The sequence below is a fragment of the Enhydra lutris genome, unplaced genomic scaffold (genome assembly GCF_002288905.1).
Source record: "Enhydra lutris kenyoni isolate GAN:26980312 unplaced genomic scaffold, ASM228890v2 scaffoldscaffold27, whole genome shotgun sequence".
NCBI classification, from domain to species: Eukaryota; Metazoa; Chordata; class Mammalia; order Carnivora; family Mustelidae; genus Enhydra; species Enhydra lutris.
In genome coordinates this window covers 8,096,163-8,120,421 of record NW_019154111.1, presented here as the reverse complement: position 1 = coordinate 8,120,421, position 24,259 = coordinate 8,096,163, and the positions used below count along the sequence as shown (strand labels likewise).

Genomic DNA, 24,259 nt, shown 5'->3' with positions numbered 1-24,259 from the left:
CCAAGGGCACTCCCGGAGTGAGTGACTCTCGGGAAGAGGTCAAGTACCATGCATACACATTTCTTGAAAAAAGATTGCAGATTTGCGGGTTGGATGGCTGTTAAGCGCAGAGGACTCCAAGCAAACAAAGAATTAAGGCAATTATTATCTCCAGGGAAGAGTAACAGTTTTCCGGGGAAGGAAAAACAAAACAAAACAAACCAATTTTCTATACGGCCCCACTACTGTGTGCGAAGTTTACATATGACAGTACTGCAGACACTGAATATTGATGAAAATAAACTTTTGATATACCCAGTCTGGACAGAGGAGGAAGAGAAGACTCAGGCTTGAGGAAGCCAGAGTCAGGGAGCTGTAACAGCTGTAACAGCTGATTGGTTAATCAATAGATTAGGCCTGAAACTGAAAACCCAGAAAGTGGGGACCGGGGAGGGTTATTTTTGAGAACGGAGGTAAACGCTGAAACAGGAGAAAGCACTTGCCTCCGGCGAAGGAGGGAGAACGTGGGATTGCTGCTTTCCACAATGAACTCCGAACGCTGGGCTCTATCGAAACTCTGCGTATTCTGACTTCAAATAAATAAACTTCAAATAATGTCTCTTGAATACCATATCACTGTACTCACCAGTGTTTGATTTTCACAGTAACTATTTTATATTTGTACCAGAAAGTTATTTCTGTCTCTGCCTTCAAGGCATGGTCATGAAGGTCACGCCAAATATTTAGAAATTCGGCTTTGAACGGAAACAGCTGCCATCGCTGCGAGCCCAGTACTCAGCACTCAGGGCGAAGCACTCTCGCACCTCAGCCCTGGTTTCCAGAACAGCCTGGAGAGCGGGTGCCCGGGCCAGTCAGAGAGAGGAACCTGATGCTGAGAGCTTGAGTAGATAATTAGGAATCTGCAGCAGAGATCCCTGACCCGAGCCTCTTTTCTTCCTATTAGACCTCATCCTTCTAGGTTTGAGTTGGAAAGAATTGCAAATAAATGAATAAAATATTTTTTTAAAAATAATAAAAGAACTACAAAGGCGGGGAATGGGAAGGACCGGGGAGGGGAAGAGAAACTCCGAAGGACTCCAGGATTCCTAGGGTAGCTGTCCCCCGACCTAACCGAGCTTTGCTCCACATTGGAATTCCCAGCTGGTCCTGGGAGCCAAGGAAGCAATTTTTAAAACTCTGGCCAATCCCCCTAGGATTACAAAATAAAAGCGTCGTCCTGCTCTTATTTTGAAGGAAGACACGTCCCCGTGGGAACGCGGAGGCCACCTGGGCTCGGTCCCGGGAAGCCCCGTTATCCCGCAGAGCCGACTTCGGGAAAGCAAGGGACAGGCGGGGGAACTGGCCGGGGTCTCAGACCAGGGGACGACGAAGGGCCCCTCTGAATGAAGTCCTAGGCCGTGTTTCCGCGGCGCCCGCATCCCGGGCGGTTTGCCGTCCCGGGTCCGTGTGCGACGCGGCGACACTCACCTGGCTGTGGCCGGCCGTCGGCAGCGCTGGGCTCCAGCGCGGGGACGGGCCGCCAACCCGCAGCGCCGCGCGCGTCCCCCTTTTCCGACAAGTCACGAGCCCCGGCAAGTGAAGAAATGAAAGTGAAATCAGCTGACGGGGCACCAGTCAGCACAAACGGCCCGACCCTCCGAGCGCTGTTTACTTGGGCACCCGTGCGGGTGCGAGCGGGGCCGCCGCCGGGACAGGGACCGCGTCCGCCCACTCGGCTCCGCGCCCCCGGCCCCTCTCCCGAGCGCGCCGCGGGGACGCCGGCCCGAGACCCGCCCGCTCCGCTCTTCGAGGGCTCGGCCCCGGGTGCGCGTAAGTACCTGCCCCGCACGCGGCCCACCTGGCCCTCGGCCCGCCCCGGCGTGAGCCCGCGCCCGCCTCAGCCTAGCCGCGAGCGGGGGTCCGGGCAGGGCGGTGGGCGTCCGCGCGCCCCCCGGGACCCGCCCCGCCCGCTTTGCCTCCTTCCCCCAGCTCCCTCCAGCGCCAGCCGGGGCGCGTCCGAACCCCGAGAAGGGGCGGGCGACGCCAGGGGCCCCCGTGAGAGACACCCGGGGACAAGTGTGAGCGCCAGGGCTCGCCCCGAGTCTGGACGAACGAGTGTGTGTGGCGCGTGAGGCGGCCACAGCGGCCGCTCAGCAGAACCGGGCGTCCGGACAGGAGCAGATCCCGGACTCGCAGGAGCTGAACTAGTCCCCGAAGTTACAAAAACACGCTTCCAATCCTTCAAATACACAGTCAGAAAGACCAGTGTTCTTGACTCGGAATATTACGGGGTCTGAGATCTTTGGACCGTCTGTTACTAGACTGCGGTGCTCCTCGTGCCTTGATGGAAATTCACGGCGGGAGCTCAGGGCTGCTGGGGCTTATCTTAAAATAATTTAATGTGGGCTCTTCCCTTAAGAACCTCCGTTACAGTTCTTCACCTGTAAACCCAAAGGCTCCTTTAGGAAAGAAAACACACACGATCCCTCTTTCCTTCCTACCTCCTGGCAACTACTGTACAGTTTTCAGTATCTTCTCCCTATACCGCATTCCTCCCCAAGCCCTAACCCGAGACTCCGTTCATTAGACTGGATTCTGTACGTATTCCCCTTTCCCCGTGTTCTTTTCAGCCAACTCCTGCCTTATCTCACCTAATGATAAAGGTTGTTTATGTTTGTTTTTTAAGTTTCACTTTTACATAAATACAACACATAATTCTGGAAATATTTTCAATGCAAAAAGAGAACAATTGTCCATATTGCCACCATCCAGAGACGGATCCCACGGCTAACACGAACTTTTTAGAATGTTTCCTGAGTCTCTCTCTTGCAGTCGTACCATAGAATGTGATTTTAGACGTGACTTTATTCTAAAGTCGGCAGAGTTCCATTGCCGTGATGTGTCTTAATTTCAATGGTGGGCGTTCGTGTTCCTTCCCGGGTTTTGCCAAATACCAACTACCATGAACGTTCCTGTATATAAATCATTGATCGCATTTCTGATTGCTGCCATAGGATAAACTCCTGAGTGGGACAACTAGGCCAAAAAGAATGATTTTTAGGGGTTTCGGTGCAAATTGCCAAATTGCCTCTTAGAAAGTCTGCTCAGCTGTTCAACGTTCCCACCATCCCCGCACCGTCTGTCATGCGCTCTGTGACAACCTTTTCACCTGCGATTTTGATAGGGAAACTCCTAGGTTATCTGACTTGGCATATCTTTGCTCACATTACAAAACGTGTAGACTTTTTTCATGTTAGTTAATGATACCGTGATTTACATAAGGAGAATATATATTTGGTCTTTATTCCCCTTCTTGGCACAGAGTTCCTAAAACCTTTGGAATTTCGTAAGTGACCATAGAGATAAAGGTATCTTCTTTATCCGTTAACAACCCCTTTCAACCACATTTGGGTTTATGTTAATGAGCTGACTTTTGGCAGGGCTCTATAGATGGGGTTTAGTTGCCCCAGAAGCAACCTCGGGATTAGAAGGGAACTTTTAGCTCCACCCCACAATCTGGGGTGGGGGTAGGGGGGCAGACCAGCTGGAGTCGGTCACCCACGCCCAGTGCCCAGTGATGTCATCCATGGGGCCAGGTAATGAAGTCTCCTCTGAAGTGGGGGGTGGGGCAGGGGTGGGGCGGCTTATGAGACTGAACCCTTGGCCAGTGGGACCTGACACTCTTCAGGTAGATGGTGTCAGAATTGAGTTAAATAGGACACCAGCTGATGTCACGAGAATTGTTTGGCTGAGGGAAAACTCCCGCACCTTAGGTAGAGTGTATAAAGCTACACTGACCTATCAGCAGTTCTTCTCTCTTGAAACGTCTTCATAGCCTTTGTCCCTTTGTACAAGGGTTGTTCCTCTTACCTATTTGTGTGAACATCTGGTATATTCATAATAGTAATACTTTCATATTTATTGCAGGTATTTTCTATGCTCATTGACTTGTCATTTTATGATGTTATATAGAAATGTATCTTTCTATATGGTTAAATCCGTACAATTTTTTTTGTGATTTCAATTTGCTTTGAAGTTCCAAGTGTTCTTTCTCAGTCATAGATCAAATCTTCACCCTTTTCTAGAGCTTTTCTTTTTTCCTTCTGTTCATTACATGTCTCGCTTGGATCCATGTGAACTTTATTTCGGTTTGTGGCGTGAGACAAGGACTTATACCAGTTTTGTTCTGTTTTCAGTTAGCTCATTGACGGCTCCAGTGCTGGTTAATGGGAAATCTTCCATGGAACTGTAATGCCACATTTTTTTTAAAGATTTTATTCATTTATTTGACAGAGATCACAAGTAGGCAGAGAGGCAGGCAGAGAGAGAGGGGGAAGCAGGCTCCCCGCTGAGCAGAGAGCCCGATGCGGCCTCCATCCCAAGACCCTGAGATCATGACCTGAGCCGAAGGCAGAAGCTTAACCCACTGAGCCACCCACGTGCCCCTGTAATGCCACTTTTATCACACATTAACTTATTATGTGCGGCTTTTCTGAGATACTCCCCCTTCGAGCTGTCCACCCCAGTACTCCTGGGGGGCTACCATTTGGGGGGTCAGGATCCAATTTCCCCTGTTATGTCTAGGAATCCACCTGGGAACTGGATCCAGGGATTACTTCGCTGACTCTAGCCTGCCGTAGCCCTCAGAGTGGTCCATTTCCAAGTGATGTAGTCAGTGTAACCTACCTGCAGGTTTGATCTTGGAATCCACGGACAGCGCGTTCTCATTAGAACTGAGAGTCCTCAGAGCTTGGTACCCGGGGCTGACAGCACCTCAGCATTCTCAGCCCTGTCAAATGACAAAATGAAAACCGTTCAGTCATGGGTTTACCCTTCCTTGATGTGAGGGACAACGAGCCGTGGATTGGGGGAGTACAGCGCCTCACAGAGCCCGGAGCACTGGGGTGGGATTGGGGGCCAGAGTGAATGGCGGAGAAAAGAGCAGTGTGGGAACCCGTGGGCACGCCTGGCTGGGAGGTCCTGCTTTGCGGGGTACGGCCAGCTGGCGGAAGCGCACTGGGGGCCGTGCTCTGTGTGTGTTAGGTTTCCTTGACGGGTGCCTCCCCGACCGGCTGACTTGGGCTGGGCCCCGCTGCGGCCTCCCGTGTCGTGGCCCAGCGATATGAAGGATCCCCCGGGTCTGCCCCAGCCTAGACTTCAACAGACTTTGGGAGGGGATCCCTAGCCGCCCAGCGCTTCTGTGAGGGGAGCTGCCGTCTGTCTGCTCGGCCACAGCGGGGCGGTGGGGGTGCTCCCCCGGGCGGAGGGCCAGAAGGAGCCGCAGCCCTGGCTCTCTGCTCAGGCAGCCCACCCGTGCCAGCCCCGAGTCTGACCAGGCCAAGACCAGCTTTCGCAGGCTCCCAGATCTGGCCCTGAAGGCTGGAGGGGGAGGCCCCACAGCATCGGCTCCTCAGCTTGGGGGTGATTTACTTTCCCTGAGTTATTTTGTGCCTGGCTTGAAGCCCTTTCACATGTATTACAAACTCCCCAGGGAAGAACCCTCTCCTGCCCTGAGAAGACGCAGGTGAAGTTCTCGGGAAACGTAACCGTCCTTTCAGCCAACTCCCTAAAGACCTCTTGCAAAACTTAAGGTCTAGGCCTTAGCGCTGTCGGTTATTTTGACCTCCCCCCTCCTGGGCATAACCACACTCAGGGAGGCCTGGGCGCTTCCCTCAGGCTGAGCCGGCAGGATGGGCGCAGCATAATCCCTGGACTTCGTCTGTCCCAAATCCCAGGTCTGCCTGCCATCTGGGTGCCAAGCTCCTTGGGTTTGGGGGAAGAGGGACATGAGTTAAGGGAACACTGGGTTAGAAGGATAGAATCCACACCTGTCACCCTGGCCTACAAGGCCCTCAGGGACTGGGGACAGCTCACCTGTCCAGACCTGTCTGGTCCCCTCTCCTCAGTCACGGGGCTTGCAGGCCCCCCAGCCCTGGAAATCTGTTCGTCTCCCAACCAGGTGTTTACAACTACTGCCCTTGCTCCCCGGAAGGCTCTTCCCCGGCCCAGCTCCAGAGGGCTCTTTCAGGTCCCCTCGGGCCTCAAACCAAGATGTCTCCTCCCCACACAGGCCCTCCCTGACCCACTGATCCAGACGGCTTCCTCCTGCCGCCGTCTCTCCTTTACTTCACCCTGTTTGTTTCCTTCCCAAATCCTTTCAGAAGTTACCATTATATTTTTAAAGGTCCACCGTTGGCCTTTGTCTCCCTAACAAGAAAGTGAGCTCAGTGAATCCAGGCCCCTGGTTTGCCCGGAGTGCTACTGACTCCACAGGGCCTGTGACAGAGGGAACCATCCAGAATATGCCATTCGTGGCGTCACAAGAGGAAACCCTGGCCCCCTCAGTAGGAGGGGGGCTGTGGCTCTCCTGTCGGGATTGGATTGCAGGCGAGGGCCAGGGAGGAGACCCAACAGCCAGCGGCAGTCCTGGTTTCCAGTACTACTCGCCTTCACCCTCTGCTTTGGTCCGGTGAACCCCAGTCTTAGCCTCCCATCAACCCCGGACGCGGCCTACTCGAGCAGCTCGTGTACATGGGGGTCTGCAGACCCATGATTTTGACCCCAAGCGCAGTCTCGTGCTGTGCTCCCGTTTCTGCGGGCGAAGCTGCTTTCCTCTACACGCAGCATGAAGGACATCTGACTGTCGCACACTGTGTAAAAAGCCACTGTGGGGCCTCCCCGCCCCCAACCCCGGGCAGCTGCCCCGCACTGCACACACTTGGGAGGCGCCACTGCGGTCCAGTTTTGTAAACTAAGAACCTGGGCTCATGTTTCTGCCAAAGGAAATATGACACATTTCCCCTACTTCTTCCCTTTTTGTCAGAGCCACACCCCAGCGGTGAACACACTGGTCCTGTGTTCGGCCCGAGGGGCCTTAGTCGGGCCAGGCCCCCTCCTCCGACAGCTAAGCTTCCAGCCGGGCTCCTCCCCCGTCAGACTGGCTGGCTTTACTCTGCTAACGTTTTCTTCCCTGGCTTCGCTCTCCATTCACGTGGCTCACCCAGCCCGGGGTGGGGTGGGGGTGCGGGACACCACAGGCCCAAGCTCCCAGACCTGAGCCCGGGTGGGCCGGCTCTACGTCGTCTGCCCTTCACCTCCCTGTCCCTGTGTGACACAGCATCTGCATCAGACGTTGCTGAAGACCCTTCCAGGACTGCAGGTCCTCCGGGGAGCTCTGCTTCTGTCTCCTCTAGCGTCTGACCACTGCCGGGCTGTGGTGCTCTGGGCTTAACTTCTAGGAGTTTTCATTTCCTCTCTCTGGTAATAATTTAAGTAGTACTTACTAGGTAATGTTCCACATGCTGAAGATAAATTCACCTCATTTAATTCCTATAACGTCTACAAAATAAGTTCTAGTAGACCCATTTTCCAGATGAGAATACGGGGCCCTGGGATGTTAAGTAATACAGATGGTAAGCGGTCAGCCTGGGATTTGAACCCAGGACACACAGCTGCCACGTCTGTGCCCAGAAGCCTTAGCCCACGTTGTCTCCTCTACATGAAGGACAAACACGGACAACGGTGTGCCCCAGGCCTCAGCAGGCTCGTGCCGGGCTGGGTGGAGGCAGGTTCCACAGTGATGACGACCAACCTGCCTGACAGATGTCACCATCCACCTGCTGTGGGGAAGTGGGGAAGTGCCTGACCTTTACTGAGCCTCAGGTTCTCCTCTGGAAAACGGAGATAAGAACCATAGAACCCCAGGGTTCTTGTGAGAACTTAATAAAGTAGTCCTTTCCCCATGCTCGCACAGAGTAAATGCCCGCGAGATGCTGGTCTGCTTCTAACTACGAGTAAGGTCTCAGCCAAATTAGATTGCTTGCTCGACGCCTTCCACTGACCAGAGAGAATTCTCAGGGCACGATCTACTTGCTCATATCTCTGCCAAAGGAAATAGGACACATTTCCAGCTTTCTTAAATCATTAATGAACAGGAAGCCCGGGAGGTGAATTTGTAACTGATAACCACCTAGTAACCCACCTGTTTTCTCTTTCATGCTTCTGTTCAGACAACAAAGTGATATCATCCAGGTTCTACCGGGCAGTCCCGTTGGCTCTGGCTGTGCCTGGCGGGGGTGGGGGACGGGGGCCACTGCCCTTGACCCCAGCTATGCCCACATCTCGTGCGTCCTCCTCTCCGTGTTCAGCTCTGGAAGCTGGTGGCTCAGAGAACATATCTGAGAAAGAGAGGACATTCTTGTAGAGAGCCCACATTTAGGAAATGGGAAGAATAAAAGGGCCAGAAGGAGGAGAACCAGGACAGAGAAGTGGGCAGGAAAAGTAAACACAGCCGGGAGTTTGATCAACTCCGTGTGCTGTTGCCTAAGTCCATTCAGTCATTCACATGTCACTCAGACACTGAGTGCCTGCCTTGTGCCTGGTGGTCCTGGGGGTTGGGGACATAACAGTGAAAGATAGATTTTTGGTAGATAAACAGCCAGCCAGCTAACTAGAGATACGTGAAAATGAGCAGGAGATAAGTCCTGGTCCTCATGGAGTTTACATCCGAGTGGGGGTTGTGGGGGGTACGACAAGAAAAGGTTGAGAATGGGAGAGGCAGAGAGAGTGGGAAAGGGGCCCGGGGAGCACCAGAGGCTGCTGGGGCGGGGGGGGGGGGCAGTCAAGGTGAAGATGCAAGGAGGGGGGATGGTCTGGCCTCCCTGAGAAAGGAACATTGGAGCACAGAGACCCAAGGGAGGCGAGGGAGGGAGACCTGTGACAACAGAAGAGCATTCTAGGCAGAGGTACTAACAAGTGCCAGAGCCCTGACTTGCCTCAAGTTCTTGGAAAATACAGCAGAAGCCACCGTAGTGGAAGCTAGGGGGCGGTGGGGGGAAGTGGCGAGGGAGCAAGACTAATAGGAGAGGTCCGGTTCCTAAAGGAGCAGGAAGAAGGGCAGGTAATTGTTCATGCTGCCATGAAAGGCGGCACCCTTGGTAGCAAAGTTACCCTTCGTAGCACGTTCCAGAAGACCCAGGGAGAGCAGAGGTTAGTGTTCCTGGGGGAGGAAGTCGGAGGTCCCGGAGTGCAGGGCACACGCTCCTGGAGGGGCCGCTGTCTGTGGGTTCCCGATGACCCACCGTGGGCCCCGCTCCAAGGGCTCACTGAACACCTAATGAGTGGAACAGACCTCCTGCGGGTGCCGGACAACCGGTCATCGGGCATGAAAGACATGCAGGGGCGCTCGGTGAGGCCCGCTTGGTGAGGCCCCCTCGAGGCGTCATGAGCGACAGGGGCACGCAGGTGGGAATCGTGTAGATGGCGAGAGCCCTCAGCCCCAGCTCTGCGGAAGGTCTGGCCTGCATACTGGATGTCGTGAGTCTGTGGACAGGAAGAACGAATTGGAAAAAAAAAATAGGATGAGGGTGGGTCATTTTGGGTGTTTTTATATAAGACAAAATAGAGGAGAAGGGAGTTTTGTGGGAATCTCGATCATTGGCATAAGATGAAAATGTAATACTGAAAGCCATGAGTAGAGCAGGGACAACAGAGAAGCCGCAAGTAAGTGTGGGGTCAGTGTCAGTGCGCAGCAGGGTCCCATAGTGATGAAGCTGCTGGTCCTTTAGAGGATCACAGGCAGGGACCAAGCATGCTCCGGAGATGGAGACCAGAGCCACCGACCCTCCTCTGTGAAAGGGAACGAAGGGACTAGGACAGTTTGTAAGGTTTCCTTCGACTCTGCGACTCAGGAGAGAACATTTCGGCGGTCTTGAGAAGCAAGTGCCCATGGCAGGAGGTGGTGGTTCACCCACATTCACCTCAGCATTAGTTCTAGTCTGACAAAATAATGTCGAACAACGTAACCTACACAGATGTCCTCGCGCTATCATGGCGTTTACGAAGCAGGATACAAACATATTTACGCAAGCCCAACTGTGTAAAACAATGTTATGGAAGGAAATGTGTTGTTAAGAGTCGTTGTTTCTTCAACCCGAAGTTACAGGTGATTTTTAGTCATTTGCATATTTTTCTAGTTTTCTACGATTGGCATCTGTTGCTTTATTATAAATGGAGAAAAGTTCAGCTAAAAAAGGGCAGCAGTGACTCAGCAGTCTGCAGGGTTCCCCTCTGAAGGAAGCAAGGCTTACTGTGAAAGGGAATGAAAAAGCTCATGGTGGCGAGAACGTGACTGCTAGGATCGTTAAAAGCCAAAAAAGCCAGGGTGGGCTCCTGGCACAGCAGAGGAGAGGGCCACGGGCTCTTCCAGCCGAACATCCATCTGCGTTCGCTTTGAGACGTTTAGACAAAGAAGCTAGGACCAGCCTCCAGCCTTAGTCCACGAGGTCCTGAAGCCTGTCCAGGTGTCCCATAGGACACAGGACACAGCACTGCGCGGTGTGGCCGAGACACCAAACACAGCCTGCCCCTCACCTCAAGCAGCTTTGCTGGCTTGTTAGGACACGTGCCTGAGATTACTAAAGGATGCCACAGGGCCCTTCCTCCCTCCCTTCCTCATTCATTCATTCATTCAAAAAAAGTTCCTAGTGTGTATCACCCCACATTCTGGGGACAAAACGGAGAGCAAACTAGAGGGAGCAGGTGTCAGTAGGATTTAGAGGCAGAAAGCAGGGTCGGACTTCAGCAGTGGGGTGGCGGGTGCCTGAGCACAGCAAGGGTGGAAAGCACAGGGAGCAGGCCCCCCTCGGAGAGAAGTGCAAGTTCAGAGTGGCACCAGGTGGTCGTGACCCCGAACTCCAGGCAAAGGAGCTGCGACTGAACGCTGCGCCTGTGAAGGGGGAGAAGGGAAGCCGGGGGCGACCACCTTCTCCGCAGACCCACTTCTGGGCTTCCCAGCTGCAGTTTGATTTGTTTCTCTCTCGGGTGAGGACCTACCACAGGGCAGTTGAGGAAGAGAGAGATCAAAAACAAAGGCCAGGCTGGCGTTCCCATCCCTTCCGGAGGCCAAGCCTGTGGCATGGAGGGGGCGGGGCTGTCTTCCAGTCGAAAATGCTTAATAATAGCGATTTCTTTTTTAACCCACGTGTAATAGGCCCCAAACAGGGGCAGCAAGAGGGAGCACTCATATGAAGCCATGGGTCCAGGGCAGCGGAGTTAAGTCGGACCTCACTTTCTTCAGCACACTTGTTCAAATCGGGGTTCCAGCCCTGGAAATCCTCTCCACACCCTGATACCTAAACCCACTAAAAACACAGGTACAGGTTTTTACAAGCATTTGTTAAATATCCAAAACCATACAAAACACCCTCCTGCTGGGGATTCCCTACCTCCCCCTGTCCCGCACCCCCCACCCCCCTGCACCACAGGCCAGACTGGTTAGAACCCCCATTATGCTAATCTCACAACACAGGGCCCAAAGACATCTTTATCATACCTGGTAAGTCTTGCTGTCGCAAGCACAAAGCTCCAACTGTATTCAAACAGGGCCTCGGCCTCCTGTTTTCATTAATTCAGGCCTCCCAAGACTCCGGTCAGTACACACTACGGATGTAGGGGGCCTCCTCGGGGATAGCCCTTCGCTCTCCCATCTCCGAGCTACCCTGGAGAAGCCATGGGCAGGGGCCTGTGTGCAGATCCTCACAGGCTCAAAACCTCATTGCCCGCACAGATTGATGTTTCTGTTCTAATGGGCCCCAGCCTCATCCCCGGGCAGTGTGTCCCCTGCTCTCTGCCAAAGGAGTTGCTGATAAATCTTTATTCTCCGTGTTTGTCCTCTGAATGCAGCCACCTGCTAGAGTGAATGATTGTGACCTTCCAGATTCATATGTTGGAGCCTTAAGCTCAGTGTGATGGTATCAGGTGAGGCCTCTGGGAGGTGATTAGGTTCACAGCAGAGCCCTCGTGAAAGAGGCCCCCCGAAGAAAATCAAGAGGCCCCAGAGAGCTCTCTTGTCCCTTCCGTCCTTTGAGGACACAGCCAAAGATGTCCGTCTATGAACCAGGAGGTGGGCTGACCAGCCACCAAATCAGCCAGTACCTACATCTCGGACATCCCAGCCTCCAGAGCCGAGTCTGCTGTTTCTAAGCTGCCCAGTCTGTGGTGTCTGGTGCAGTGGCCCAGGGATACGAGGACAGCCCCCCCTCCCTCAGGCCGGCCCCATATCCTGTTCCCAAGTACGTGTCCTTTCTCTCCCTCTGGGCACTTTCTGTTCTTGCAAAACAAATAAGGGATGTGGTCAGACACCCCTTCCTTCCAGTCAGCTGTGGGAAAGAGGGAGGGGATGCTCCTCCCCGGGGACCCTCCAGACGCTACCCTCCGACTGCACCAGTGTCCCTGGCGCTGGATGTCACTCTGGTTTGTCCCCAGCACCTGGTGTCTTCTAAGTCCAGCAGCACTGAGTTCCAGAGCTCTGGGCCGCCATTCTGAAGTGGAAGGTTTGCGAACACAAAGGTATTGTATGCAGACGACTGCTGTAGAGGACAATTTGGAGGGGTCCTTTGAGGTAAACAAGGTTTGAAAAGATTTTTCAAACACGATGAGGAAGGTGTATATTACATTTAAGTTTTCTGCAGGTCAGTTGGGCAATAAAATCACTAAAAAATATTGCTGCCTTTGACTCAGGGACCGTACTTTTGGAGATCTAGCCTAAGGAAAAACCAGAATCCTACAAGCATCTTCCCTGTCACTTGTAACAGTGAAAAATGGAAACAAGTTGTTTGATAGGGGCACGGATAAATCTATGACAGGAGCTAATACGCAGCCATTAGTCATGTTTTTGAGGACTATTTAACAGCTTTGAAAACAGGTTCACAGTATTCAGTGAGAAGATCATTATGGTCAACCGTATGATTATTTTAAAAATATACCAGCACATAGGAAACAAAATATTGGTAGAAAATTAACAGTGCTTCTATGTATGTGGTGAGATAAAAGGTTATTTTTTATATTTTTTCTTTTTAAAAATTATTTTCTAAGATTTCTATAATTACTGTTGTCAGGAAAAAACGGTAGACACTTTAGAAAGTAGGGAGTATGTGTGATTGCATTACCAGGTAGCCTCTTGTCTTCACGCGTCCTGACTCCCAGCGCAGGGCTGGTGGGCTCACAGGACAGTAGAGCAGGGCTCCTCAACCCTAGCTCACATGAGGGCACGCTGTAGAGCGTCCAGAACAGTCAGTGCCTGACCCCAGCCTCAGAAGTTCTGATTGCCCTGGTCGGGGTCCCACTGGTGGTGGTTCTTCCAGCTCCCGGTGGTGCCGCTGTCACCCTGAGAACCGTGGATCCCTGTGCCTGTAGCACTGTGTCCCCCTTCAGGCCCCCAAGGACCCATTGGCTTCTCCTTCACCCCCACCAAGCCCTCCCTCGTCAGGATCTGAGAAACTCCCTCACAGACGTTTCCAGTGGCTTGTGGTGTCAGAAGTGCTCGAAGCCCCTGTTCAGAGGGCCTCAGTGAGCCCGTGTCAGCCCTCCCAGCTGCCCAGGGCGGGGGAGGGGGGCTTCCCCTGAGCTCGGCCCAGGGAGGCCGCTGAGGACTCACCAAGTGGGTCCTACCTGGAGGCTCCCTCCAACTTCTTGTTCCCGCTGGGGTTGGAAGGAAGGTTGCCATAGGTGTTTACGGAATTCCAGAAGGGAGAACGTGAGCTTGTGAGGACGCTGGGAGGGAGACTGGGCACTGACGGATGTGACTTCCCTCAGGTCACAGGAAGGCGGCCGCGAGAAGGGCAGAACATGACCGTCCCTGGGCCAAGGCGGAGTGAGCAGCTGCTGTTCCTGTGCCTCATGGCCGTCGCGGTGGCGGTCATCTCCCTGCTGTTCTACGCTCTGCTCTGGAAGGCCGGCAACCTCGCAGACTTGCCCAACCTCAGAATCGGCTTCTACAACTTCTGCCTGTGGGATGAGGGCACTGGCTCCCTGCGGTGCCACCAGTTCCCTGAGCTGGAGGCCCTGGGCGTGCCGCGGGTCGGCCTGGCCCTGGCCAGGCTGGGTGTGTACGGGGCCCTGGTCCTCGCGCTCTTTGTCCCCCTGCCTCTCTTCCTGGCCCGGTGCAACAGCAGCGAGGGAGAGTGGCAGCTGGCGGTGGGCTTCCTGGCCACGTCCTCTCTGCTGCTGGCCAGTGGCCTGGGCCTCTTCCTCACCTACACCTGGAAGTGGCTCAGGCTCTCCCTCTTGGGGCCTGGGTTTTTAGCTCTGGGCACTGCCCTGGCTTTACTTGTCCTCTTGCTTATGGCCATGGTCATGTTCCCTCAGAGGGCGGAGGACAAGAGCAAGCTGGACAGCTTCTAGTTCTATCTAAAGGCTTACATGATTGCAAGAGTTCAGTTTGAACCATGCTCAGAGAAAGTGCCAGAAAATTGAGGTGTTAGTATGTCCTCTCAGCCTGTTTCATAGGGAATGCTGATCTCAAGCCCTAGCAGATGGGCCCCACCCCAGAGAAAGGGGGGGTGCCCAGGGTCCAGAAGGCCAGGAGGCAGCAATGGTGGGACAACCTTTGTGCAGGTTTGTCCTTCCTGTGGGACTTCTGAGGTTTCCAAGGACACCCCAGACTATGTAGCTCCTTGTCCAGAGAACTCCTCTAACGCACTGATCTGAGCAAGCCTTTCTTACTTCGTCCTCAGGAGGACAGGGAGAGGATTGCCCTCACGAGGCCTGATTGCCAGGGTAATTGGCCATATATCAAACTGGAACCCAGGAAAGGTTTATGTCAACAAATGGGGAACATTATGAGAGAGAGAGTGTGCCTCAGTGTCCCTTGGGGCCCTGGTTAGCAAGCTCTCCCTCCCGGGGTGGGTGTGACGTGCGGAGCCCCTCTCCAGATACCACTCCCGAAGGCCCAGGAGGGACCCCTTGAGGGATTCACCACAGACAGAACCCGTGGGCACAAAGAGAAGCCTCGGAGGCTTTGAGGGCTCTCCTGGAAAGGCTCCTGGACCTGAGGCCAGACGCCGCAGGGGCGGCAGCGGGCAAATCATTCCTCGCACGTGCCCTGGGAGTCGGGAACAGAATGCGCCAGATCCCAGGGCAAGAGAGGAAGGCGCACGGAGCCGCCTGACGTACAGAGGCTGCACCTCCCTCTTCACTCCTCCACCGGGAACTGCAAAGGATAAAAGCACAACCTTCGCCTTGGGGGACTGTATTTCTCCGCATCTGCATATCAGAAAACCCAGACAGCGAACGACAGCCCCATTCCATGCCTGTCCGGATCCACCCTGAACAGAGACAGAAATGCGGACTCTGGCGGGATCTGGTCCGCTGTCTCCCCGGACTCCCGGGCCGCTCGTGCTTCACAACTGCCCTGGGGCCGAGGCTGAGCCGCCGAGTAGAAGGAAGGCGGCGGCACGGGGGGCAGAGGCCTTCCAGTCCAGAGCCAGGCAGAGGAGGGCACTGAGGGCGGGTCACCTGCCTCCCGGGCTGCACAGGTGAGGGGAACTCGGTTTAGAAGAAGCTTCCTCTGCAGGGAGAGATCACGTTGACGAAACGGTCAGGCTTCCTGTGAACTTAGCAGCCGTACTCTTTCTTCCTTCAAAGTTATTAAGTTGACTCTTTGGTTCCAATAAGTGTGACCCCCATGTCCACCTTTCCCTGAACCAGGGAAGTGAATAAAGCCAGACCCTCTGAGCAGAAGAGGCTCAGTGCAGAGAGAAATTGTAACAAAAGCTCATGTTGGCTCCTCATTTCCACACACTCGGCGTGACAGGTCCCAAGGCCCAGAGCCTCCTGGGCTTCCCCTCTGCGGTGCATCTGCCAGCCCAGGGAGGGGAGGACTGGACGGTGTCGGCATCCTTGGGCAGGTCCGGGGCCGGGAGGGGAAGCCAGCTTCTTCCAGCGTCCCGTGTAAAAGTCCTGGGGAGTCTGTCCCTTAGCTGAAAAATATTTCTCTGACGTATTTTAACATGTCCTCATCCTCCTCAGGGCTCCCGCTGCACGCAGACTCAGACCCTGGGGGCCCCTGAGGAGGGCTGAGGCCTGGAGGAAGGGCGTCTTTCCCAATGTCCTCATCCTCACTTCTACTCCCAGGAGATCCTGGTGACGACACTGAGAGGACTGGGGACAGAGCTGGCTTATCAGCGCCCACCAGAGTTGGAGACTCCAAGGGCTTTTCCTGTTTCCGGGCCTGCGGGAGTAGGAGATATGACAGGCAAAACAGACATTATGTTATTTCCCGAGTGGATGTGCGGGTTTATCCATCGGCGAGACAGAAGCCACTGTGAAGCCAGCGTGTGACCAGGTCAGGCACCGCTCCCCCATCAGAGCCTCTCCTCCCGCTGCCCTCCCTCCTGGCCCTCACAGCTCCTGTACAAGTCCAGACCAATGTGGGAGAGACGTGGGCAGGGGCCTAAGGAATACCAGAGTGGAAAAGAAAAACAGGAAAAACATCTGGAAAGGCAGGGGTGACAGAATGGAAAGAGCAGGGGATACAAAACTTGAGTGTGGGCATGAGCTCTGTCATTTATTGGCTGTGTAATTAAGGGGAAATCCCTGGGTCTCAATTTCTTTATCTGTAAAATGGGGATAATATCTGAAATAATGGTCACCAGGTGACGGCAAGGATTATATGAGACAATAACATACAAAAGTACCCTGTCAACAATACTAAGGTGCTACAATTACTATTTGCCTCAGAAGCCAGGAGATGTGGGTGGCCGTGGGCTAAGGAGAAGTACGAAGTCACCTCCCCCAACTGAGACCCTGCAGAGAACATAAGCAGTTCGAGACTTCCCGTCCCCTCCACACACCAGCACAGTCAGCCCAGAGACAGCGGCTCTCCCTCCCACGGCTGCTCCCTCCCCAGGTGTCCAGCCCCAAACATTAAGTCCCACCTCACATGGGGTGAGGCCACGGGGAGCACGACCTTGAGAGAAGTGCTAGAAAAGGGCCAGGTGGGAGAAATGGGATGACAGATGATAGGGGTCCCCAAGGCCGCCTGAGAATGCAGGACGTCTCTTCTACTGCCCCTCACCAGGGCCCAGCCCAGTTTCTGGTCCCAAGATTAAGAAGAGACACAGTTGACTTTACCTCAACCAGGATCCCCAGAGCGACGTCTACCATTTCAGCTTCATTCATGCAGTACACGGTCCTCGCTGTGGCAAGTCTGAAAGGAAGGCGTGATGCTAGGATGGGGACGCATGTGTCTCAGGTCTCATGAGAGGGAAGATCATGAAAGAGTCCCGTCCCTAGGCCTCCCCACCCGCTGCCGCCTTCCAATCTGAAAGGAGGGCATGATGGCCAGTTCCTGACAGCCAGTGCCCCGACAAAATGGACACCAGCTGACCAAACCGATCATCAGGCCAAGACGTGACTGACCCCCACCTCCACCCATGAGCACAGGAGAATAGGACCGCAAGTCAGAAGGGAGGTAAGTCAGTTAGGACAACACAGAAAAGGAAAAGCCAAGGAGGGGGGAATGCAGTGCCCCATCTAGGAGAGTGCAGGGACCTCCCCTCCCTGGCAGCCTGAAGGCTCCCCCAAATTACCACCATTCAACTAGCTGCCCCCACAGCTTCTGACTGCACACCAGCCCAGGGACTGCTCCTCTGTCTGTCCTTGAAGATCCGCCCACGGGAGATGGGACCCTGGTCCACTCAGCTTGACCACTGGGGGTCACGATTTTTGGTGCAAATGAAGAAAGTGGCATTTTGGACAACTGGCATCTCTGAGCACTTGGCTAACGTGTACACGCCAGAGGGGAGCACTGCCTGGGAGCTGAGCCTTGAGGGCCTGGCTGGGGAGATGCACCCGCAGAGCCGGAGCCTGTGAGGGGAGAGCTCACTTTACCCACCCCAGACCGTGCACCTGCGAGCTGAAGAGGTTTCTGCCAGGCTGAAACCCCCACCCACCTCCCTGCTCCACCAGCACCGGAAGGCTCAGCCCCAGCGACTGTGATGTCCCCAAACCCTCCCTTCTCCTGATTTCTCGGGAACCCCAGCCAGAAGTTGTCCCACCTCGCTGCGGCAGCCCCCTGAGCTGCTGGTCTCCTCCCCCTGGGGGTCTTCACCGCCACCTTTCTCTTCTCGGCCTCCTGGGCTGTCATCCATGTGGGAAGGACCCTCTTTTTATCCCCAGATTTTAAGTCTCCCATCTCTCTTTTCTCTCCTGAAGATGAGTCAGGGCCCAGGCTTAATGACTTGTGTTTCGAATTCAGGACAGCAAACTCCACTCTCATCACACCAGGAATTACAGGTCTGTGTGTCACACTGCATGGGAGTCACCCTGCAATTCCTACAAAGAACAAAGTCCAGTGAATTCTAAGAAGTTAGAATACTTCCAGTCAGCCGCTGTAATTACTGGTCAGCACAGGCCACAGGTTAGCAGGGCGAAGAGCAGGGCCCAGAAGACTAAGATGGGCCACTCTCCTTCTTCCTACCGTCCAAGATGCTTGCTGTCCCCAGGGTGCCCTGCCTCCCCTACCCTTAACCTATCTCTCCCTCATCTCCCCAAATCCAGACTTTTCATTTCCTCTACCTTGGTGTGGTTACAGAGAACCCCAAGTCCATTTTGATCCCTGGGAAGGTTGAATCAACCAACCAACCAACACCCTCTCCCTTAATCCGAAGATACTTCTGACTGGCCAGATTTTAGCTGGCTCTGGGATGGGAGAATCCCGAAGACCCAAGGGCAGCCTCTCATCTAACGGTCTCTCTTCTCCCCTCCCCCTAAAGCTCAGTCCCCACCCTGGGGCTCAAAGGGTACAAGTCGAACCCTTCCACTTGCCAGCCAACCCTGAAAGCAGCTCAGGGCTCCGCCTAGGGAGGACCTTACTGGAATAGAGTTTGCCTCAAAAAGGGTCAGCCACAAATAAGGGATCCCTCTCTGAATCATAATCATTTATTGTTCATCTAGAAGGCTGATTACAACTTAAAAATGAGCAGAACGTCATCCTAACCTGTCTGGCCAGAGGACAGACCTTGGCCAACGCACCTCGCTGCTGTCAGAATTCAGGCAATGGTAATAGTCATTCCCACAACTAAGGAGCACTGCTAACCGCCAGGCATCCCGACATCCATTCGACCCCAAGGCGGGTATTATCAAGCCCATTTTACAAACGAGGAACTGACTGCATGTGCACAAGGTTTCAAAGAAGTCTGAAATGGCCAGCCAGGGCTCGCAGCCGGGTCCTGCAGGCCAAACCCTGCGCCTAACCGACGCCACGCTGCCACGGGGTCGAAGCTCCAAGGAGCGCAGAGGCCCGGCGGGGAGGGCCGGGAAGCCGGAAGGAGCCCGCGCTACATGGGGAAACCCAGCCCCGCACGCTCGGGACGCGCCCGGCACCACCCCCCCGCCCCAAAGCCACCGCCCGCCGCTGCCTCGGGGACCCTGCACCGCCCTGGCCGCCCCGGCCGCGACGGGACGAGTGCCAACCTGCGGGGGCGAGAGTGGAGGGGAGGCACGTGAACCTGCACGCGACGCCTGGCTGACCGCGGGAGGGAGGCCGCCCGCACGCTCGCTCGCTGCCCCGTGCTCGGGGCAAGGGGGCAGGGCGGAGCTCAGTCCGGCCGGCGCGATCCTCCCGCCGGGGCTTCCCGCCCCGCCCCGCGCGGCCTTGGCACTTCCGGCCCCGGCCGCGGCCCGCGCGGAGAGCCGGCGCGCCCCCTGCAGGCAGCTCGCTCCGTGGGCGTCCCCGCCAGACCCGGACTCGCCTGCGTTCCGGCGGCCTGATCGTCTCTCCCGGGCCAAACTCGGCTGCGGCTCCTCTGAACTGTCATCTAGGCCCCGCCTTTGGAGCGACCCTGCCCCTTCTGCATTGTCCAGTTTTAGCAAGCATCCTACCAAGCCATTTTAGCCAGGACCCCCCAGCCTCAATCCTGACTGCCTTCACATTTGGGCGGGCTCCTCATCTTTCACCATCTTCCAGGTGATGTCTGACCACTGAGACTGCCTTCAGCAAGAATCCTAGTGCTGAGTTTAGCCAGAGCCCTCCTCCCTCCACCCTCCTTACTCCTCGTGTTTCCTCTTAGCAACTTTCCATCCACTGACCCCACCCTGCTCCTTAGCTATCAAGTCCCTCCTCCTGGCTGTATCCAGAGTTAAGACTGATGGCTCTCCCCTACTACAAAACCCCACTGTAGTACCCGCCCTTGAATAAAGTCTGCCTTGATGTTTTTAACAAGTGTCACGAATGATTTTCCATTTAATAGAATATTTTTTTCTTTAACGGTCCCCAAACACGGCTCCACTGGAGGTCTGCTAGTCGGTCTTTATTAGGGTGGCAATTCCCGGGCCCCCCAAGGGAGAAATTAGGATGAGGGGAGGAGGGTCTGCCTTTTTTAAAGCTCAGGATTCCCACAGGGATCAGGGTCAACTCTCCCTGGTGGGGGTCCACATCCCAGGGGGAGGGAGACAAGGTGAGCCCCTTGGGTGCAGGAAAAGAAAGCCTGTTCATATGTCATCTTAAAGGAAGTAGGTGTCACTAATACTCAACATTCAGATGGGTGGCCAGGTGCTCCCTCTGCGAGCAAGAGCTCCACAAAGCTTCCCAGGTGTCCTCGGTGGTCTGTGTTCAGCCTGGTGCTGAGCACTAACGTGGACACGTGGAGCTAGCATCTAGTTTTAGTTAAAATCAAACTCAGCTTACAGCAAAGAAACCTCCAGGTCACAGACATGACAAAAACCACAAGCACAAGCAATCACAGGTGAACCTTCTTTTGCTGCACTTCAAGGTAAAAGGATGATCAGAACTGTCCGTCTGACCCCAAAATGTGCAATTATCAAGACAGCCCTTTGAACTGTGATTTATAACAAATCCGCTAATGGTAACGACCCTCCATACACTAGAGGTGCACAACAGGGCAGCTCCAGCCCAAGCTTGGGGAGTCGGGACCCTGAAGCTCTCTCCCAGTTGTGTGGTGCTTGGGGTTTCTAAAGCGATTTCACCCGCTGGGCCGGGAATGTTTCACTCAATCAAGGCTTAAGGAGATAAATCCACGGTTTCAAGTCACAAAACCAACCCATTGTGCACTAGGGTGATCTAGCTGCAGGCCGAACCTGAACTCTGCCTCCAGTCTTTTCCAGAGGGCAACACCGGGGAGGGGGGAGGGGGGGCAGGCCCTGCTTCTCTGGTTCTGCAAAAAGTATTAGAACTGCTGACCTCCAGGGTCCTCTGCTCGCAAGCTGTGAGCCAGGCAAACCCAGGTCTAACTGGTGAAGCATCGTTTTGTTTTGTGAATAAAGGAACAGAAAATACTTATTCTTAGTGGACTCGCTCCCTCCGTATTTGCCTCCCTAAAACCTCTTCCCATCACCGGCTGAAATATAAGGTCTGAGGAACAGGAAACCTTTGCATCTGCACGAGCAGCTTTCTGTTTGAAGGGAGAGAAGTCCAAGTGGGACTAGAAACCGGAGCTGTGGGATCTGGACAGGCTGAAGTCAACGGCTAAAGTGCTTTGAAAGCCATGCTCCCAGGCCTGGCAGAGGCAGTAAGCACAGAGCAGAGAGCTCGGAGGACAGCAAGGCAGAGGCTCTCAAGCAGCCCAGGCTACAGCCAGGAGCCACACCCATACCAGGTATGCAGGCTGGGTGGGGGGGTCCTGAGCGGCACTGGCTTGACAGCTTCCCCATAAGCTGCCCTTGCCCACAAGAATGGGAGGAGTCTTGCTGGGGTTCTGGGCAGGTGCCGAGCAACTCTTGTGAAGGAGAAGGAAATTCAAGTCTTGATGTGACTGACTGCAGGATGAGAGCTCATCCTGGAGGGTCTGGGTGGCCCAGGGACCAACTCCAGGATGAATGTGGCCTGACCAGCACTCAGGATGGAGTGAAGGCTGGGGAGAAACGGGCCAGGAATGGGCAGGTTTGGCCACTTGTATTTGCTAATTTCAAAAGGTCAGTGGTGAATGGGATTTGGGTTTTTTCTGTTTTATTTTTAGTCAGTGTTATGGTTTTGTGTTTTCAGGCAGTGTGTTGTGGAACCCCACAGAATCTCAAGCAAAAGCCAAAACAAAAGGGAGGTGGATGTCCATCCCAGAGCATAAAGGAAAAGAGAGAAGACAAAGCTTTTCAAGTGTTCTTTGTTTCTTTGCAATCCTTGTGCCCGTAGCTGTGGAGACCATATTGAGAAGAGAATGGGTAATAAAGAGAAACTGAAACAAAACTTTGAGGTTAAACAGTGAGTTCTCTCACTCAAATGAAACACATGACAGCTTCTTAAATGTCCTACAGAATCTGTGGGGAAAATTATTTGCTGTTTCAGTGCAGAAGATGGGGACAATTGTAAATGGACAAGTTTCGGTTTTCTTCATTTGAAGAGAGGGTTACCAAGGTAGAAATCGGTAAAAATGTGTAAGTAACTACTTATCAGTCTCTGTTGTTCTCCCATAATTAAGCCATAAACCCCTACTCTTCCTCCAAATCCCAACAGAATGGGAGCCAAGGCCTTTGTACCAACTTCATGATTTTCCAGAATTAGGTCACCGGAGTACCCCCCTACACCCGCACCACCAGGACTGGGCTGGAGCCCAAAGAGGCCCTTCAACAGCTCTTCGGAGCATCTGGGCAACAAGGCCACCCCCGTCAGCCCTCGGAGCAGGAGACCCACCCCTTGCCGGCCTTCCTGGAAAAACAAGCTTGGCCCACTGGCAACCGCCCTCTCACCGTCCACCAGCAGAGGGCGCTGGCGGCTGGCTCCGGTCCACCTCCAAGATGGGAAGGAGACAGAACAAGCAGAGCCTCAGTGGCAGAAGGACAGGGACACCCACCCAGGTGGACGGGGCAGCTGGAGTCAGAGGCCTCAGACCCTAACCTCATCTCGAGAAGCTCCACCAACGCACAGAAGAAAAGGAACACTATGACCTCCCTGACTGCAGCCCAAAGAAAGAGGAAGAGCACAAACCTTACCTAGCCCGGCGGTGGGAGACAGGACGCCTAGCTCTAAGGCAAAGCAACAAGCAAACCTCCACACGGCTCAGCCCCACAGCCGGCAACACCTGGCACGCAGGGCCTCAGCTCGCAGCTGACCAGCTTCCTGTTGGAACATCTGCCTCTCCAAGGGCAAAGGGTGAAAAGGAGACGCTCTGCTGCACGCACGCGTTCCAGAAAGAGATACCAGGTGACCACGAGAATATTCTTTTTTTTAAAAAAAAAAAAAAAGGAAAAAATGAGCAAATATATACAAAATACTGTCACTCCCTCCTGGGCCAAGAGAGCAGCCATCTGCTGCATCTCCTGCTTCCTGAACTTTCGTCCCTGCCGCCTGAGCATGCCCCTTGCACAGCCCAGCACGCTGGTCTCTGGGGGCACTTGTGCCATGACTCAGTGTGGCTCCTGTCCGGTCTCTGCTGCTGGAAAGAGCCAGAGTTCCCTGGACTGTCTTTCCCTGAGGAGTCCCCACACTGGCCAGGAGCAGGAAGCACTCTGCTCTGTCTTCGGGTCCCGTCACTCCACTCCCCCAGGATAACAGGATAACACTGCCTCCGTGGGTGTCCCTCGGGGGGGGGGGTCCCGTCAGAGTTTATGAGCCAGCAGGGTGGTCAGCTTGATCTTGCCATCCATGGACGCAGTGAGGCACGTCCCACAGTCCATGGCCGTGCTCCAGTCCACAGTGACCACAGGGGCTCGGTGGCCGCCCAGGCTCAAGCAGCTCTCCAGAACCTTCTCATCCCCGCCTAGCTGCAAGACAGGAGAGAGGAGGCGTCAGCAGGCACTGTTCACACACACAGCCACTTTATCCACCAAACTGCCTCGAGTCTGGGGGCTGCCACCCCAACATGAGGACGTGCCCGGGCACGCATACCCATCTTTCCCTCCCAGAAGACCTCAGTTTAATTTCTTGTGCCAGGAAACACCTTCACTGTCCCGACTATAGTCATTCCTTTGTCTTAGGTGGAAAATCTGCTCAAAAAGACAAGAGAATGTTCTCTCTGCCACCTTTAACTCACTGTGGGCATGTGCCTTCTGCACCCTCCCCAAACCACACCCAAATCTGCTCCTACTGGGCTTATTGCTCTCCAGCATGCGATCACACATGCCCTGCTGTTTCCCATCTGCTTCCCCCTGGAATGCAAGCTGCCGGAGGGCAGGCTGTGGGTCCTCTCCGACAGCAGCCAGCACAGTGCAACGCCGGCCACCCTGAGGACGTGTGAGCAGGGCTCTCCCTCGCCCAGCAGCACCAGCCTCCCGGGACTCAGTCCACAGTGATGAGAGTCAGAAGGGAACAAGGAAGGGGAAGCCAGGAGCACAGTTAATAACGATCAATCCAGCAAAAGAAAACACCCATGAGTAGGAAAGAGAAGTCTGGGCCCTCATGGAGAAAACATCTTTAAAAAAATCATAGATCGTTTAAAGATTGTAAAAAGTGGATCTAAAGTTCATTATATTCCTTAAGAAATTAGACCGCATAACTGGCATTTCAAAAATTATACAGAGGGAAATCTTCCAAGCCATTAAATGGTTACAG

At 54.3% G+C, this 24,259-nt stretch overlaps 3 protein-coding genes across 7 annotated transcripts in view; 1 reads left to right on the top strand and 2 right to left on the bottom strand.

Moving 5' to 3' along the window:
* The first annotated feature begins 1,777 nt into the window (after window positions 1–1,777).
* On the top strand, window positions 1,778–14,225 carry LOC111151932 (transmembrane protein 140). Its single transcript, XM_022510153.1, has 2 exons — window positions 1,778–1,809; window positions 13,573–14,225. Exon 2 carries the CDS (start codon window positions 13,606–13,608, stop codon window positions 14,158–14,160), a length of 555 nt encoding a protein of 184 aa, XP_022365861.1. The 5' UTR covers window positions 1,778–1,809; window positions 13,573–13,605; the 3' UTR covers window positions 14,161–14,225.
* Window positions 14,226–15,262: 1,037 nt separating this feature from the next.
* Window positions 15,263–19,385, bottom strand: LOC111151933 (chromosome unknown C7orf49 homolog). Of its 4 annotated transcripts, XM_022510156.1 has the most exons (4): window positions 19,234–19,385; window positions 17,817–18,093; window positions 16,891–16,966; window positions 15,263–15,988 (listed from the first exon to the last, which is right to left on the bottom strand). In XM_022510156.1, the coding sequence occupies exons 2-4, from the start codon at window positions 18,035–18,037 to the stop codon at window positions 15,734–15,736; spliced, it is 552 nt and encodes a 183-aa protein (XP_022365864.1). In that variant the 5' UTR covers window positions 18,038–18,093; window positions 19,234–19,385; the 3' UTR covers window positions 15,263–15,733. The 4 variants fall into 4 exon arrangements, with proteins under 4 accessions (XP_022365864.1, XP_022365863.1, XP_022365865.1 ...); XM_022510155.1 differs by lacking the exon at window positions 19,234–19,385 and having other exon boundaries at window positions 15,729–15,988; window positions 17,817–19,205; XM_022510157.1 differs by lacking the exon at window positions 19,234–19,385 and having other exon boundaries at window positions 15,729–15,988; window positions 16,891–16,985; window positions 17,876–17,966.
* A 59-nt stretch (window positions 19,386–19,444) lies between these two features.
* LOC111151921 (WD repeat-containing protein 91) overlaps window positions 19,445–24,259 on the bottom strand; it is a 30,346-nt gene continuing 25,531 nt past the window's right edge. For both annotated transcript variants that reach the window (XM_022510127.1, XM_022510126.1), the window contains exon 15: window positions 19,445–23,472. In XM_022510127.1, coding sequence (XP_022365835.1) covers window positions 23,308–23,472 — 165 coding nt within the window. In that variant the 3' untranslated portion in view covers window positions 19,445–23,307. The remainder of the gene's footprint in view (window positions 23,473–24,259) is intronic.

Coding starts and splice junctions, on each gene's coding strand:
- LOC111151932 (XM_022510153.1), top strand. CDS start 13,606: ATGACCGTCCCTGGGCCAAGGCGGAGTGAGCAGCTGCTGTTCCTGTGC.
- LOC111151933 (XM_022510156.1), bottom strand. CDS start 18,037: ATGAGAGTGGAGTTTGCTGTCCTGAATTCGAAACACAAGTCATTAAGC. Junction 16,967..17,816: donor CAGGGGGCTGCCGCAGCGAG/GTGGGACAACTT, acceptor CCTTCCTTTCAG/ACTTGCCACAGCGAGGACCG. Junction 15,989..16,890: donor CTCTGGGGATCCTGGTTGAG/GTAAAGTCAACT, acceptor CTACTCCCGCAG/GCCCGGAAACAGGAAAAGCC.